At 46.0% G+C, this 16,297-nt stretch overlaps 1 protein-coding gene across 10 annotated transcripts in view; it reads left to right on the plus strand.

Annotated features, from left to right (window-relative positions):
- Nucleotides 1–15,823, plus strand: part of foxj3 (forkhead box J3) — a 198,051-nt gene extending 182,228 nt beyond the window's left edge. For 5 of the 10 annotated variants that reach the window (XM_072478365.1, XM_072478368.1, XM_072478371.1 and 2 more), the window contains one exon: nucleotides 15,525–15,823. In XM_072478365.1, coding sequence (XP_072334466.1) covers nucleotides 15,525–15,658 — 134 coding nt within the window. In that variant the 3' untranslated portion in view covers nucleotides 15,659–15,823. The remainder of the gene's footprint in view (nucleotides 1–15,524) is intronic. The other 5 variants (XM_072478366.1, XM_072478370.1, XM_072478372.1 and 2 more) reach the window with 1 other exon arrangement.
- Nucleotides 15,824–16,297: the final 474 nt, after the last annotated feature.

The following is a 16,297-nucleotide window of genomic DNA, read 5'->3' on the forward strand; positions in this document are numbered from 1 at the left end:
GGTATGTCAGCCTATCTGCATGCCAACAAACCTGTTTTATTCGCAATGATATATCTGTGAAGAATATTTTTCAACCCAGGACTTTCATCCAAGGACTTGATGCATTCATCAGCATGTTCAAAACTAATTTGCCTTAATGTTTAGACTATTAGTTCCGAGGTAAAATGCACAGCCAACTGCAGTTTGCACATTCTGGTGTAAGGGAATGCAGAGGAATAGTTTAGCACTGTCATTTGAAAGTAAGTTGACATAATGGGATGAATTTGATTTTGTGTTGCATCTTTTTTTAAATGTGCATTTCTATTGTACTACTTAATTTAAGCACTGGTACAAACAAATGAACAATTTCCAAATGCCACCCTTTAAACCCTTCTGTCAACTACATGTGGACTATCAGATGAATATTGTGTCAGATGATCAGATGAAGCCTGCATTAGCGCACAAGGGCATAATCAAAAATATATTTTGGTTTATGCACAGCAGCTACTGTGCTTTGGTTTGGGGAGTTTTACACTAATGGTTTAGTTGATGGTACCATTTAGCCTGTCTCGGTTCATATCCCAGTCTGAAAAGAATTACTATTCAGTGACTTCCCCTACTGGACATGTGTACATGGGTGGACATAAGGTAAAGGCAGCAATGAACTTGGCCAGGTGACTGACGAGTGTGACAATTCCTTAACACTGGCCATCTCAGGAAGAATGACTACTTGGGCATTGGTGCTGGAGGGCAGCCTACACCCTTGGATCTCTGCTTAATCATTAATTGCGCCCCCCCAAAAAAAAGTTTATTTCACTGAATGACCTGATTTTTTAAAAAAGAGTGTTTATGTTGATATAATTTTGGGCTGGAAACCTTAAGTGGTATATATGCAATAGCAATTTGGTCAGATAGAAGAGTACGTTATTTTGTGGTCAGATACACCTCTGAGAATGAATGCACCTTGGATTTGCAAGGAGCATTGGAATGCGGCACAGTTTTGCGTGTCGTGCTGGTTTGTTTTGATATCCCTTCAAATTTGCAGACACAATCTGCCATCACTATTGTTGAAAGTCAGAATACAGATACACCAATGTAAACATATCTATAAAGTGTATTAAGATACCAGACCAGATCCCAATTTTTGTTAGAATACTGGACGAGAAACCGCAAACGATTTGCAATTTGTAAAACTGAGGAAAGGATACTTCACCCCAGGAGTGATGACTGACCAATACGTATCTTTTATGTTAAAAGAAACTTTAACACAGAATTAACCACATTGAGATCGAAGAAAAAGCTTTGCAATTACAGTTGAACAGTTTTTAAATAAAAGGGAAAACTTTAACTTACGATCTACACCTGCCGCTAATTCCAAATAAGCAACCCAATACTGTTCAAATGCCGCTTATAAATGAAGTTAACAAGTCCGGTTTACTTACTGTTCTCTGTACAAAGACCTTTTGGAGAGAGACCCTTTCAAGAGCAGACACAAGACACTTCTTTTCCATTCAAAATCCCATGGCCAAACTCCCAAAACTACAGACAGACCTGGCTCCTCCCATTAATTACATCATCTGAGGGCAGCACGGTGGTGCAGTGGTTAGCACAGCTGCCTCACGGCGCCGAGGTCCCAGGTTCAATCCCGGTCCTGGGTCACTATCCATGTGGAGTTTGTACATTCTCCCTGTGTTTGCGTGGGTTTCACCCCCACAACCCAAAGATGTGCAGGGTAGGTGGATTGGCCATGCTAAATTACTCCTTAATAGGAAAAAATGAATTGGGTGCTCTAAAAAAAAAAATTTTAAGAAAAAAAATAACATCATCTGCATCCCAAGCTTAAGGCATCCTCCCACTAACATGTCCCATGATCTGCTTAGCTTGGACTAAACATAATCCCTCATTTATCTACAACGGGAACCGTCTAAACATAAACGCTATTCCATTAACCCTCTATGTAAACAAGTAAATGGTTAGGATCAATAATTACCTCAGTTTTACGACGGTTTAATTACAGCTTTAGCAGCCATACTGATGAATGTATTGCAAACCAGGGTTTTTAATATCATTACTGCAACAAATATAATATATAAAATATGTTCTTGCATTGTTCACAAGTAACACTCTAAATTGTATTTCTTATGTAACCTGGTGAATTCTCAACTTTCAAAATATTGCAGCTTGGTTCAGATTCACTTCGTCAAGGATCAATCAGCATCCTCCAAAATTTCAGAATTCTTGCATGTGGGCCAGAAAAATTCATACCTTTATATTTAAATGGCAGTGCTTTCCTTGCACTACCCCGTTGGGAGAACTTTGATTTTAAATCTGCAGCTAGAGTCCGGATTTCCTGATGCTTTGTCCGCTGATCATGGAAGGAGAAGACCGGAGACAAAATATGACAACCACCTCCACTTCCTTTCACTAAGGCAATATACCTTAATCCTTAATGACCTGCTCACTGATGTTGAGTTTGGGTTCCGCCAGGCCACTCAACTCCTGACACCATTACAGCCTTGGTTTAAACATGGACAAAAGAGCTGAGCTCCAGAGGTGAGGTAATAGCGACTGCCCTTGGCATTGAGGCAGCATTGGACTGAGTATGGCATCAAGGAGCTGTAGCAAAAGTAGAATCAATGGAAATCTGGGGGCGATAACTCCGCTGTTAGAGTCATACGTAACACAAAGGAAGATGGTTGTGGTTGTTGGCGGTCAGCCATATCAGTTCCAGGGAATCACTGCAGGAATTCATCAGGCCCAACCATCTTCAGCTGCTTCATTAATGACTTTTCCTTGGCGTCGATGTGGTCACTGATCTGTGACAATCACCTGTTCGCTCCGGGAGGGCTGGATGGGGGTTTAGGAGGTGGCAGCAGGCAGAGATTTGGGGATCTCTTCATTGAGGAGGGTTTCCCGAGCCTGGAGGAGCTGGAGGTGGAGATTGAGTTACCGGGTGGGAACGGATTTGAGTACGTGCAGGTACGGGACTTTGTCCGGAGGCAGGTTCCAAGCTTGCCTCGCCTCCCTCTAAGGGGACTCAGGATAAGGCCATATCAAAAACAGGGGTTGGGGAGGGGAGGGTCTCGGAAATATATAAGGAATTGATGGAGCGGGATGGGGAGGTGAAGAGGAAGTGGGAAGACTAGGTGTGTGGGGGGATTTGGAAGTCTGGCTATGGGAGAAGGCCCTGAAAAGAATCAATGCATCCTTGTGTGCCAGGCTTAGCCTGATCCAGTTCAAAGTGATCCACAGGGCTCATCCGACTGTGGCCCGGATGAGTAGGTTTTTTGAGGAGGTGAAAGACAGGTGCGGGGGAAGTCCAGTGAATCATGTACATATGTTTTGGGCGTGTCCAAAGCTGAGGGGATTTTGGCAGGAATTCACAGATGTCATGTCAGAGGTCCTGAAAGGGAGGGTGACTCCAAGTCCAGAGGTGGCAATATTTGGTGTCGGAAGATCTGGGAGCCCGGGGGGTGGAGAAAAGTCGATGTCTTGGCCTTAGCCTCCCTGGTGGCCCGGAGACGGATTTTGCTGGGATGGAGGGACTCGGAGCCTCCAAAGTCGGGGGTGTGGGCCAATGACATGGCAGAGTTTCTCAGGCTAGAGACGATCAAGTTCGCCTTAAGGGGTTCAATACAGGGGTTCGCTCACAGGTGGCAGCCGTTCATCGACTTCTTTAAGGAAAACTGACCGTCAGCAGAAGGGGGAAGGGGGAATGGGGGGGGGCATGCAAGTGGAGAATAAGGGCAGGGAATCTAATATATGATTAGCTAGGAGTTAGGGTGGGGGAAATTGGGTATGTTACTGAGGGGTTTTTCCGTGTGTCCTGTTATTTAGTATGTTAATATGTTAAAATTCTAAATGCCTCAATAAAATGTTTCCTAAATAAAAATTAATGACCTTCCTTTCATCATAAGGACATAGGAACTAGGAGCAGGATTAGGCAGTTCAGCCCCTCAAGCCTGCTCCACCATTCAATATGATCATAGTTCATCTCAACTCTACTTTCCGGTCTGTTCTCCATAACCCTTCAACCCATTAATTAAAAATCTGTCCATCTCAAATTTTTTTTTGAGAAATATTTTATTGAGGCATTTATATATTTACACATCAAACACAACCATAAAACAAAACTAGCCAACAGGGCTGCCATCTCCGGGCAAACCCCTCCACAGGCCCTCTGAAGGCGCACTTTATCTTCTCCCGCCGAAGGAACTCTGCCAGGTCACTTACCAACACCCCCGGTTTTGGCGGCCCCAAGTCCCTCCATTCCATTAAGAACCGTCTTTGGGCTACCAGGGAGGCAAAGGCCAAGATATCGGCCCCTCTCGTCCCCTGTCTTCTGACACTCCAAAAATTGCCACTTCTGAACTTGGGAGCACATTCACCTTCAAGACCTTCCGACATAACGTCAGAAAACCCCTGCCAGAATCCCCCAAGCTTTGGACAGGCCCAAAACATATGGGCTTGATTGCGGGCCCACCCGTGCACTGCCCACACCTATCCTCCACCCCCTCAAAAAACCTGCTCATCCTGGCCACAGTCAAATGTGCCCTGTGGACCACCTTGAACTGAATAAGGCTAAACCTAGCACACGATGTGGATGCATTTTCTCTCCTCAGAGTCTCCTTCCACACCCCAGCCTCCACCTCCCTCCCAAACTCTTCCTCCCACTTATGCGTCACTACCCCTATCGGGGCTCCTTCCCAATCCTTCAGCTCCTTATAAATTTCCAACACTTTACCCTCATCTACCCCTGTTTTTGACACCACCTTGTCCAGTAGCCCCTCGGGCGACAGGTGGGGAAAGGAATGTAACTGCTTCCGGATAAAATCCCTTGCCTGCAAATACCGGAACCCATTCCTGTTAGGCAACTCAAATTCTTCCACCAATCCATCCAAGCTCGAAAAGCTGCCCCGAACGAATAGTCCCCAAACCACTCAATCCCTGCCCGTTGCCACCACCAAAACCCCATCCAGGCCCCCCGGAACAAACCTATGATTCCTGCAAATCAGTGCCCAAACCGAGGCCCTCTCCATCCTCGGGTGCTGCCGCCATTGTTCCCACACTCTCGGGGCCGCCACCACCAGTGGGCTTGTGGAGTACCAGGCCGGCAAGAACGGTAAAAGCATCGTCAACAGTGCCCCAAACTCGAGTCTTTGCAAGAGGTTGCCTCCATCCGCTCCCATACGGACCCCATCTCCACTACCCACTTCCTAACCATGGCTATATTCGCCGCCCAATAGTATTTCATCAAATTTGGAAGAGCTAACCCCCCCCCCCACCGCTCGCCTCCACTTAAACGGCAACTTCCCTAGCCTCTTCTGCCGCTCGCTTGAATTGGAAAAATCTCACTCTTCCCCATATTCGGTTTATATCCTGAAAACTGGCTGAACTCCTCTAATATACACACAATCCTCCCAATACCTTCCAACGGGTTTGAAATGTAGAGCAGCAGATCGTCCGCGTACAGAGAGACCCTATGCTCCACCCACCCTCACCCCGCCAGTCCCTTGACGCTCTCAGCGCTATTGCCAATGGCTCTATAGCCAAGGCAATGAGCAGTGGGGAGGGTGGGCATTCCTGCCTTGTCCCCTGGTGCAACTTGAAAGATTCCGAACAAACCCGGTCCGTTTGTGTGCACATCGGCGCCCGGTACAACAACCGGACCCAATCCACAAATCCCTGCCCAAGCCCAAACCGCCCACAGATGGTCTCACTCCACCCAGTCGAAGGCCTTCTCCGCATCCATGGCGACCACCACCTCCATACTTTGTCCCTCCGGGGGCATCATAATAACAGCCGCATGATGTTGGCCGACAAATGCCTCCCCTGAACAAACCCCCTCTGGTCCTCCCCTATCCCCCACGGCACACAGTCCTCAATCGTTGAGGCCAAGATCATCAACTTGGCATCCACATTTAACAGCATAATTGGCCTGTAGGACTCACACTGCTCTGAATCCCTATCACTCTTTAAGATTAAGGAGATTGAGGCCTTTGATAACATTGGATAAGCGCCCCCTGCTCCCTCGCCTCATTAAACGCCCTTACCAATGTCCTCAAAAACTTTTTGTAGAATTCCACCGGGAACCTGTCTGGGCCCGAGACCTTCCCCGCCTGTATCACCCCCATACCCTCCACCACCTCCACCAGTCCAATGGGGGCTCCCAATCCCTCCACCAGATCGCCCTCCAACCTAGGGAACTCTAACCCCTCCAAAAAAACACCTCATTCCCTCCACCCCGACTGGGGGCTCTGACTTGTACAATCTCTTATAAAAGTCCCCATTCACCCCCATCAGATCCAGGACCGTGTCTCTCTCCCCCCCCCCCCCCCAAAAACATCACCACCGCTATCCTTCACCTTTCCGATCTCCCTCACCGCCTCCTGCTTCCTCAGTTGATGGACCAACATCCAACTTGCCTTTTCCCCATTCTCATAGACCGCCCCTTTAGATCTCCTCAACTGCCCTACCACCTTACCCATGGACATCAGCCCAAACTCCATCTGAAGTTTCTGTCCCTTCCTCAACAACCCCGCCTCCAGAGCCTCTGAATACCTTTTATCCACCTGCAAAAATCCTCCACTAGCCTCGCCATCTCCACCTGCTCCGTCCTAACTCTGTGCGTCCATATTGAAATAAACTCTCCCTTACTACTGCCTTCAGTGCTTCCCGCAACATGGCAGCCGAAATCTCAACCGTGTCATTCAGCTCCACATATCCCCGAATAGCAGCCCTCACCCGTTCATGAGCCTCATCTGCCAACAGCCCCTCATCCAACCTCCACTGCAGGCACTCTTTCTCCCCCCCCCCCCCCACCCCCCGCGATTCATCTGCAAGTCCACCTAATGTGGCGTATGATCCAAAACCACAATTGCCAAGTACTCTGAACCAACCACCCCTGCTAACAACGTCCTATCCATCACAAAATTGGCGATCCGGGAGTACAACCTATGTACATAGGAGAAGAACAAAAATCCGTTCGCCCTTGGCCTACTAATCTTCCACGGGCACTCCATCTACCTCCAGGGGCCATTCAAAGGCCCCCTCACCCAGCAACTTCTCCAGCATTATGGCTACATAACAGCTAGCATCTGCTCCCTCAATGCTCTCTGGCATCGCCACAATCCTCAGATTCTGTCTCCGGGTGCGGTTCTCCAGATCTTCCACCTTCTCCTGAAGCCACTTCTGGGTATCTCTCAACACCCCCATTTTGGCTGCCAATGAAGTAAGCTGCTCCTTGTCCTCCCCCACCGTCTCCTCCACCTGGATCGCCTGGCTTTGGGTCTCCAGCTTCAGCTCCACATGGCCAATCCCTGCCTTAAGCGGGTCCACCGTCTTCGCCAGGTCTTCCAGAGACTCCTTTCTCTGCTGCCTGAACTTCTCATTCAAGAAGTCCACCAGCTGTTCCATCGACCATTGAGAAGGTAGGGCCGATCTCTTGCTCTCTGCCATCTTTCCCTGTGTCACACGAAAAGTTTTTTGCTCCAACAGCTCCTTTCGCCTAAAACCACTTCTGGCCCACAAATCCATCCACCGGTGGAATATACTCTTCCTCCACTACCCCTCACCTTTTTCCATCAAAACGTCAGCCCTTTAATCGGGAAAAGGACCCCAAAAAACGCCACGAGCGGGAGCTGCCAAATGTGCGACCACTCACATCATGGTTGCCACCGGAAGTCTTCAGTAAAGCCTTTGACAAGGTGCCTCATAGCAGACTGGTACAAAAAGTGACGTCACACGGGATCAGAAGTGAGGTGCAAGATGGATACAGACTGGCTCGGTCACATTAGGCAGGATAACAGAAGGGTGTTTTTCTGAATGGAAGATTCTAACTAATGGTGTTCCACAGGTATCGGTGCTGGGGCTCTGTTGTTTGTAGTATACCTAAACGGTTTGGAGGAAAATGTAGCTAGCCTGATTAGTAAGTTCGCGAATGACACCAAGATTGGTGAAGTGGCAGATAGTGTCGAGGATTGTCAGCAGATAAGCAGGTTGGAGACTTGAGCAGAGAAATGGCAAATGGAGTTCAATCCGGACAAATGTGAGGTAATGCATTTTGGTAGGTCTAACGTAGAGGGGAAATAAACAGTAAATGGCAAAACTTAGGAATATAGAACGTCGGAGGGACCTGGGCATACAGGTCCCACAGACCTTTGAAAGTGGCAACACAAGTGGACAAGATAGTCAAGCAAGCATATAGAACATAAGAACTAGGAGCAGGAGTAGGCCATCTGGCCCCTCGAACCATTCAATGAGATCATGGCTGATCTTTTGTGGACTCAGCTCCACTTTCCGGCCCGAATACCATAACCCTTAATCCCTTTATTCTCCAAAAAACTATCTATCTTTATCTTAAAAACATTTAATGAAGGAGCCTCTATTGCTTCACTGAAAAGGAATGCATACCTTCATTGGACAGGGCATCGAGTATAAAAACTGGCAAGTCATGCTACAGTTGTGTACAACATTGGTACGGCCACACTTAGAATATTGCCCACAATTCTGGTCACCAAACTGGAGGCTTTGGAGAGGATGCAGAGGAGGTTTACCAGTATGTTGCCTGGTCTAGAGGGTGTTAGCTATGCGGAGAGGCTGAATAGACTCGGACTGTTTTCATTAGAGCGGCGGAGGTTATGGGGCGACCTGATAGAGGTCTACAAGATTATGAGGGGCATGGATAGAGTGGCTGGGCAGGCACTCTTTCCTAGGGTGGAGGGGTCAGTCACCAGGGGGCATAGGTTTATGGTCCGTGAGGCAAAGTTTAGAGGAGCTATGCAAGGCAGGTTTTTTACACACAGGGTGGTGACTGCCTGGAAAGCTTTGCCAGGGGAGGTTGTGGAAGCAGATACATTAATGGCATTTAAAAGGCATCATGACACATACATAGATAGGATGGGTATAGAGGGATATGGCCACGGGTGGTATCATGACCGGTACTGGCTTGGAGGGCCGAAGGGCCTGTTCCTATATTATTCTTTGTTCTAATATCCCAACAGCAGATGTTAAACTAACTGGTCAGAAGTGAGGATGTCCGCTGATGATTGAACAATTTTGGCACCATTTGCGACGACTCCGATACTGAAACAGTCCATGTCCAATTTCAGAAAGACAAATTTGCCTTGGGCTGGCAAATGGCAAGTAAAGTTCATGGCACACAAGCGCCAGTCAATGACTATCTCCAACAAGAGAGAATCTAACCACCGCCTCTTGACATTACCAAAGCTGGATCCCCTGCTATCAATAGCCTGTGCTTTACCACTGATCAGAAACTGAACTGGACTAACCACATAAATACCATGGCTGCAAAAGTAGGTCAGGGTTAGGAATCCGGCAGCAACATAACTCACCCCCTCATTTCCGAAAGCCTGTCCACCATGTACAAGGTACAAACCATGAGTGTGATGGAATATTATGTACTTGCCTGGATGAATGCAGCTCCAACAACACTCGAGAAGCTTGACAGCATCCAGAACAAAGCGACCTGCTTGATTGGCCCCCCATCCCAAACATTAACTCCTTCTATTAGCGACGCACAGTAACAGCAATGTGTACCATTTACATTTGTTTCAGCAATTCCACAATTTAAACTGAGCCTTCTCTGCCCATCTCTCTCCAGTTTCTTCTGTCTCTCCTTGTGTCCGATACAATTCACCCTACTAATTGGGAAAAAAGCTTTGACAAAGGGTCATCTGGACTCGAAACGTTAGCTCTTTTCTCTCCCTACAGATGCTGCCAGACGTGCTGAGATTTTCCAGCATTTTCTCTTTGGTTACTAATTGGAAAGTTCCTTGAACAATTTCCTCGGGCTGTATTTGGTTTCTGCACGCAGGATTTTATGACCCTTTCATGGTGCATTGTGAGAATTTGGGATTAGTATCTGCAGTGCTTGTAAACCTGAAGTTGATTACAGTCAGTTTGATTATTGCAACTGTTATGGCTGTGGATTGCCTTCCAATATTCTTACCCAAGGCTTTTTTCAGAGAGATTGATTGTCTGGTGACTCGGTTTATTTGGGCAGGTAAGAGCCCAAGGACCAGGAGGACATTGCTCCAGAGGGAGAGAAAATTAGGGGGCTTAGCCTTGCCAAACTTTCAATACTATTATTGGGCACCTAATGCTGAAAAGGTCCTGGAGTGGCTCAGAGATTTGGATGAGCTTTGGGTTCGGGTGGAAGCAAAATCTGTGAGGGGAGCAAGCCGAGCGACGCTGGTGTCAGCACCGTTACTGGTGGTACCAAATAAACACTTGTCTAACTCGGTAGTAGTAGCCATCTTAAAAATTTGGAGACACCTCCACCATCATTTTAACTTGAGGGCTGCCTTTAGGCTGACCCCCATCTGTGTGAATCAGTTATTCTAACCTTCTAGGTTATATGTTAAATTTAGGGAAAAGCAGGATAAAGATTTAGAGAGGAAGATCTACTTTTAGAAGGTCCGTTCGCTAGCTTGGGGGAACTGAAAGAAAAATATGGGCTCACAGATGCTAATGGGTTCAGGTATCTCCAGGTGCGCAGTTGGGTCAAAAAGTACTTTTCAACCTTTCTGATGAAACAGCCTTCTACATTGCTCGAGAAGATCTTGCCATGCTCTGGTTCGGAGGTGGCCAAAATGTTGCGTATATACCAGCGGATGATGGGGGAGGGGACGGGCTCTGTAGAGGGTATGAAGGCCAAGTGGATGGAGGAGCTGGGACTGATCTTGGAAGAGGAGGTTAGGAGTGAGGCACTGAGGAGGGTGAACTCGACCTTGTCTTAGGCGAGGCTGAGTATCATCCAGCTGAAAGTGGTGTATCGGGCACACCTTACAAAGGCTAGAATTAGTCAATTTGTTTGAAGTGGTGGATGATAGATGTGATCGGTGTCTGGGGGGCCCGGAAACATAATGTGCACATGTTCTGGTCGTGTTCAAAGCTGGCGGGCTTCTGGAGGTCCTTTTTTTGAGACTATGTCAGCAATCCTGAACATTGGGTTGGAGCCTTGTCAATTGGTGGTGATTTTTGTGGTTTGGGTTGTGCCAGAACTCTGGATGGGGGTGGGGGTTGACATCCTTGCCTTTGCCTCACTGGTGGCAAGGAGGCAAATACTCATAGGCTGGAGATCGACTGTGCCGCCAAGCGCCTCGGTGTGGCTGGGTGATGGAGTTTTTACACCTTGTGAAGATGCGCCAGAATGTGGCGGCTAGGGGCTTTTCACAGTAACTTCATTGAAGCCTACTTGTGACAATAAGCGATTATTATTATTAAGTTTACCGTGAGAGAGTCAGTAGAAGGGTTTGACCTCCTATGATGGCCGTTTATATTGTATTTTAAAGAGCGGGCCACTGTCTGGGGGGGATTTAGTAACTAAGTTCTACTGTTGTATGGGAAGATGGGGTGGGGGAGGGGGCTTTTATTGTTTAATTTTTATTCTGTGTTTTTGTAGGTTTTGTATTAAAATTGTTAAAAATATTAATGTTTCCAAAAGAAAACAAGGATATATCCCAGTGAGGAAGAAGGATTCTAGGAAGGGGATAAATGAACCATGGTTAAACAATGAAATGAAGGATAGTATTAAACTGAAACAAAATATAAATGTGGCGAAGATTAGAGGTAAGCCGGAGGATTTGGAAAGTTTTTATAAAAACTAACAAAAGATGACCAAAAACATAATAAAGGGAGAAGATGAACTGAGGCTAAACTAGCAAGTAGTATAAAAATGGACAGTAAGAGCTTCTTTAAATATATAAAAAGGAAAAGAAAGGCCAAAGTGAACAAAGATCCCTTAGAAAATGAGACTGGGGAAATAATAATAGAGCCAGGAAGTAGCAGAGGAGTTAAATAAATCCTTTGCATCAGTCTTCGCGGTAGAAGACACGAATAGTGTTCCAAAAATACTAACTAATTAAGAGGAAAACGTGGGGAGGAAATAAATACAATAACTACCACAAGAGAAAAAGTACTAAGGAAGCTAATGGGGTTAAAGACTTGATGGGTTGCACCTAGAATATTGAGATATTGGATACACTGGTGGTAATCTTCCAAGAATCCTTAAGTTCTGGAAAAATCCCAGAGGATTGGAAAACTGCCGACATAACGCCTTTATTCAAAAGTGGGGCGGTGACAAAAAGCAGGTAATTATAGGCCAGTTAACTTAACATCTGGCATTGGGAAAACGTTAGTCCATTATAAAGGATGGAATAACAGCATTTAAAAATACTTAATCAAGCAGAGTCAGCATGGTTTCATGAGGGGAAATCATGCCTGACAAATTTATTAGAACTCTGAGGTGGTACCAAGCAGGGTAGATGAAGGGGGGAATCAGTCTATGTAATATATTTGGATTTCCAAAAAATGTTTGATAATTAGCACAAAAGCTAATTAATAAGAGAACCCATGGTGCTTGGGCGTAGTAGGGATGGAGGATTGGCTAATTAATAGAAGGCAGAGAGCTGGGATAAGAGGAGTATTTTCAGGATGGCAACCTGTAACTAGCCACAGAGGTCAGTGCTGGGGCCACAATTATTTACAATATAAATATCTTGGATGACGGAAGTGAATATACTATTGCCAAGTTTGTAGATGCCCAAAAATAGGTGGAAAGGCAAGTGATGAGGAACACAGAGTCTACAGAGGAATATACACAAATTAAGTGAGTAGGTAAAAACTTGGCCAGTGGAACATAATGTAAGAAAATTTGAAGTTTGGTCAGAAGAATAAAGAATGCTGAATATTTAAATGGAGAAAGACTGCAGAAAGTTACAGCGCAGAGATGTGGGTGCCCTTGTATTCAAATCACAAAACTAGCATGCAAGTTCAGGTAATAGCGAAGGCTAACCGAATGTTGGACTTTATTTCAAAGGGAATGGAGTATAAAAATAGGGAAGTTTTGCTCAAGCACTAGTTATATCACACCTGGAATACTGTGAATAGTTTTGGTCCCCTTATCCAAGGAAAGATATACTACCATTTGAGGCAGTCCAGAGAAGATTCTTGAGGTTGCTCCTGGTATGGAGGGATTTTCTTATGAAGAGAGTTTGAGTTGGTTGGGCCTCTACTCATCAGAATTTAGAAGAATGAGAGGTGACCTTATTGAGACATATAGGATTCTCAGGGGGCTTGACAGGATAGATGCTGAGAGGTTATTTTCCCTTGTGAGAGAGTCTTAAGACCAGGGGGCATAATTTCAGAGTAAGGGGTCACGCATTTACGACAGAGATGAAGAAGAATTTCTTCTCTGAGGGTAGTGAATCTGTGAAACTCTTAACCACAATGGGCTGTGGAGGCTAGGTTGTTAATCACGTTCAAAGCCAAGGCAGATAGATTTTTAATCGATAAGGGAATCAAGGGTTATGGGGATAAGGAGAGTGGAAATGCGGTTAATCAATCAGATCAGTCATGATCACATTGAATGGCGGAGCAGATTGAATGGGCCGAATGGCCTACTTCTCCTACGTCTTACGGTCTTATTAGGCAAAGCCAACATCTGCCTAATTATTGAAAGATAAGATCCTGTTTTTGTCAATTTGCAAGCATTAATTTAGTTGACTGTGATAAGGCAGTTTTTTTACTTCAGTGCCTGCTTCCAACCCAAGTGCTTAATGATGAGGGATTAACAGCAGAAATTCTTGTTGTTCAGGGACCATCCAACAGATTAATATAGCATCACTGGACCAATATCCTGGCAGGCCTTTTGAACAGTTGGGCCTTGATGTCCATGATAACCTGACCCAACATCCATATGCACATTCCAGCTGAAATTGCTGGATAGTGATCATAAACAACGTCAAATCCCCTGCCTCGCCAAAGTCTGGCAAACAGAACCCGCCTAGGGCACACCGATAACTGCAGCCCACAGGGAGAGAGGGCCAGGCCCAGGCAGCACCCTGGCCATATTGGGGGGGGGGGGGGGGGGGGGGGGGGGGCTGTGGGATGTTTGTGTTTTTATTGCATTTTCCAGATGGGGCGCCCTTTAAAAAGGGTACCCGATCTGTCCGGGGTGGAGGTTGCTGGAAGGGCAGACTCATTCAGAGTTCAGCCCACCAGCATGGCTTTGTGGGACCCGCCGTTCATTTTCTTTCCCTCAAAAGTGTTTAAAAATAGGCGGAAAAAGCAGCAACGCAGCTAGTGGGCTGCCCTCCGTTTTCCCTGCCGGAGACAACACTTCGAGAAAAAAATTGGAAATTTCCCTGTGTTGATACCTGTGTTTGTAAAACTTCTGTTTTCAACAGTGCACCTTCCCAGAGAGTTAATGCAAAAGGCCCAAGGGAGGTTTCAGGAAATTTAATTTGCACTGACAATCACTGAGAGATCGCATGCCTGACCAGAAACACTGGTGGAAGTAGAATCTATAATAACTGTTAAAAGGAAAATAAATAAACCTTTGATAGATAAACCAAGCAGTATAAGTTACTGGGAAAAGATACTGCAGCGGATAACAGAAATTCACTCAGAAAACAACTGATATGTTTCTGGAGAAAGAAGGGATTGGGGTATGCGAGAGAGCGGGTAAATAAGTGGGACTGATTTATCAAATTAGTCCGGTCTTTTGGCTGCAATGCCTACATTTATTTCTCATATGGGCCCTTGGTCCCAGCTTCACTTGTTTATCAGCATGTCTCACATTCAGATGGGACGGGACTGCATCAAGTTGTCTCTTCCATGCTGCGAATGCCGATTCAATGTGTGTGCAGCAGCTACTAATAAGGGATGTTGTATCTTTTCCACGTGGCTTCCAACCTGGAATGCAAAGCCACAGTTCTACTGTGTTGCCTCATGCACAGGTTTCTGATTACAGCCTGCAACAAGTTTGATGGGTTGAGCACAAGCCAGTGCACTGGGGTCACTGGATAGTGATCAGTAGTGAGAAACTTAAAGAAGAGGCATCCCAAGTACCCCGACGTTGCTGAATTGGTTAATCTGAAGTGGGTGATTGGGGTGGAACAGTTGGGGGTCCCTAGAACAGAAAGGAGGGAAATCTGGGATTCAGCTACACCAGTGATGAGGAGTCTCTCTTTATTAACAAAAATAAATACAATTCTGATATTAAGTCACTTGTTCTGTAAAGCATGGACTGTTGTCTATTGCAAAAACCTTCCTGATACATTCTTCCCTGGACTTGCGAATCCAGGGTCAGGTGTACTTTGGTGTGCAACATAGTATAACTCAGTTAACATGGACATCATTCCACTGCTGAGCTCAGTACTTGAGAGCTTTGAGTTTTTACGGTTCAACTAAATTGGCCAACCCAGTTACTGCTGGTCTGGGTGCCCAGAGCAGGTTGAAGATTCTTCTGTAAAATTGCCTGGATTCATTGATTAAAATGAATGCTGATTTATTGAAGCAGCATTAGTTTGTGCTGTGAGTAGATTTATTGCCAAAGTCTCTGATTGGATTGGAATTGGAGGATTATTTAGTCTATTGTGACCAGTTGTTTATCCTCAGCCCTCCTCATCTTTCATCTCCGTATCGACTGTATAATGTGGATTTTACATAGCTTATTACACAAACAATACATTTTTGTCTGCCTTTTCTTTCATATTCAAATACTGTAACTTTTGTTTCAGCAGGGCACCATGCGGGAATGAACCAGCAGCACATGATGTCACCTTCCAACTTCCAAATGCACAGACCGATGTCTCAACACCACAACCCTGCAGATGACATCCAGGATGATTTCGACTGGGATTCCATTGTCTAACATTTCTTCCTAAGGACAAGCCTGTCGGAAGCCTTTCCTGTCAGTGTGACTCAGATGTTCTTTTAGCTTCTTGCTTACTTGTGTCGGCCGATGCTGGCCACAATCGCTGGACTGCTGCCTGGACACAGCCCCACCGTGACTGTGCTAGAGAGCTGTACTTTCAGGGGGGAGGGGGGGGGGGGGTGGGGGGGGGAGAAACACGCCTTCTGCTTGCAGTCACTACAGAAATGTGGAGTTACCCGTCAGCCACTCCAGCGGTGGAGCAGTGGTAACAAGCAATGAAGCATTTTCTAATTCTGAACAGAACTTTCTTTTTTTCCCTTTTTTTTTAAACCGAAGGGACATGTTAAAGGTTGGTATTTGAGCAATGCTCTTCTAAGTGATGTGGCACAACTACGATCTGAGGTTGCGTAGGATGATACTATTCAGTGCAGAGTTTCTCTCCCGTGTGTGGCTCCATTTGGGGGAATGCCCCAGTAGGAGGGAACAAACATGGATGGGGATCAAGGAAGCTGGCTTCACGGTGGCCTTTCCTGGAGTAGGCCAGGAATGCAGTCATGAGCTAGGAGGAAAATCTTTTACAAAGTGAGTTTCTTTTAAGAGAATTTTATCTATATATGGTGCTGCAAAAAAACCTCA

The sequence above is a fragment of the Scyliorhinus torazame genome, chromosome 16, assembly GCF_047496885.1.
Source record: "Scyliorhinus torazame isolate Kashiwa2021f chromosome 16, sScyTor2.1, whole genome shotgun sequence".
NCBI classification, from domain to species: Eukaryota; Metazoa; Chordata; class Chondrichthyes; order Carcharhiniformes; family Scyliorhinidae; genus Scyliorhinus; species Scyliorhinus torazame.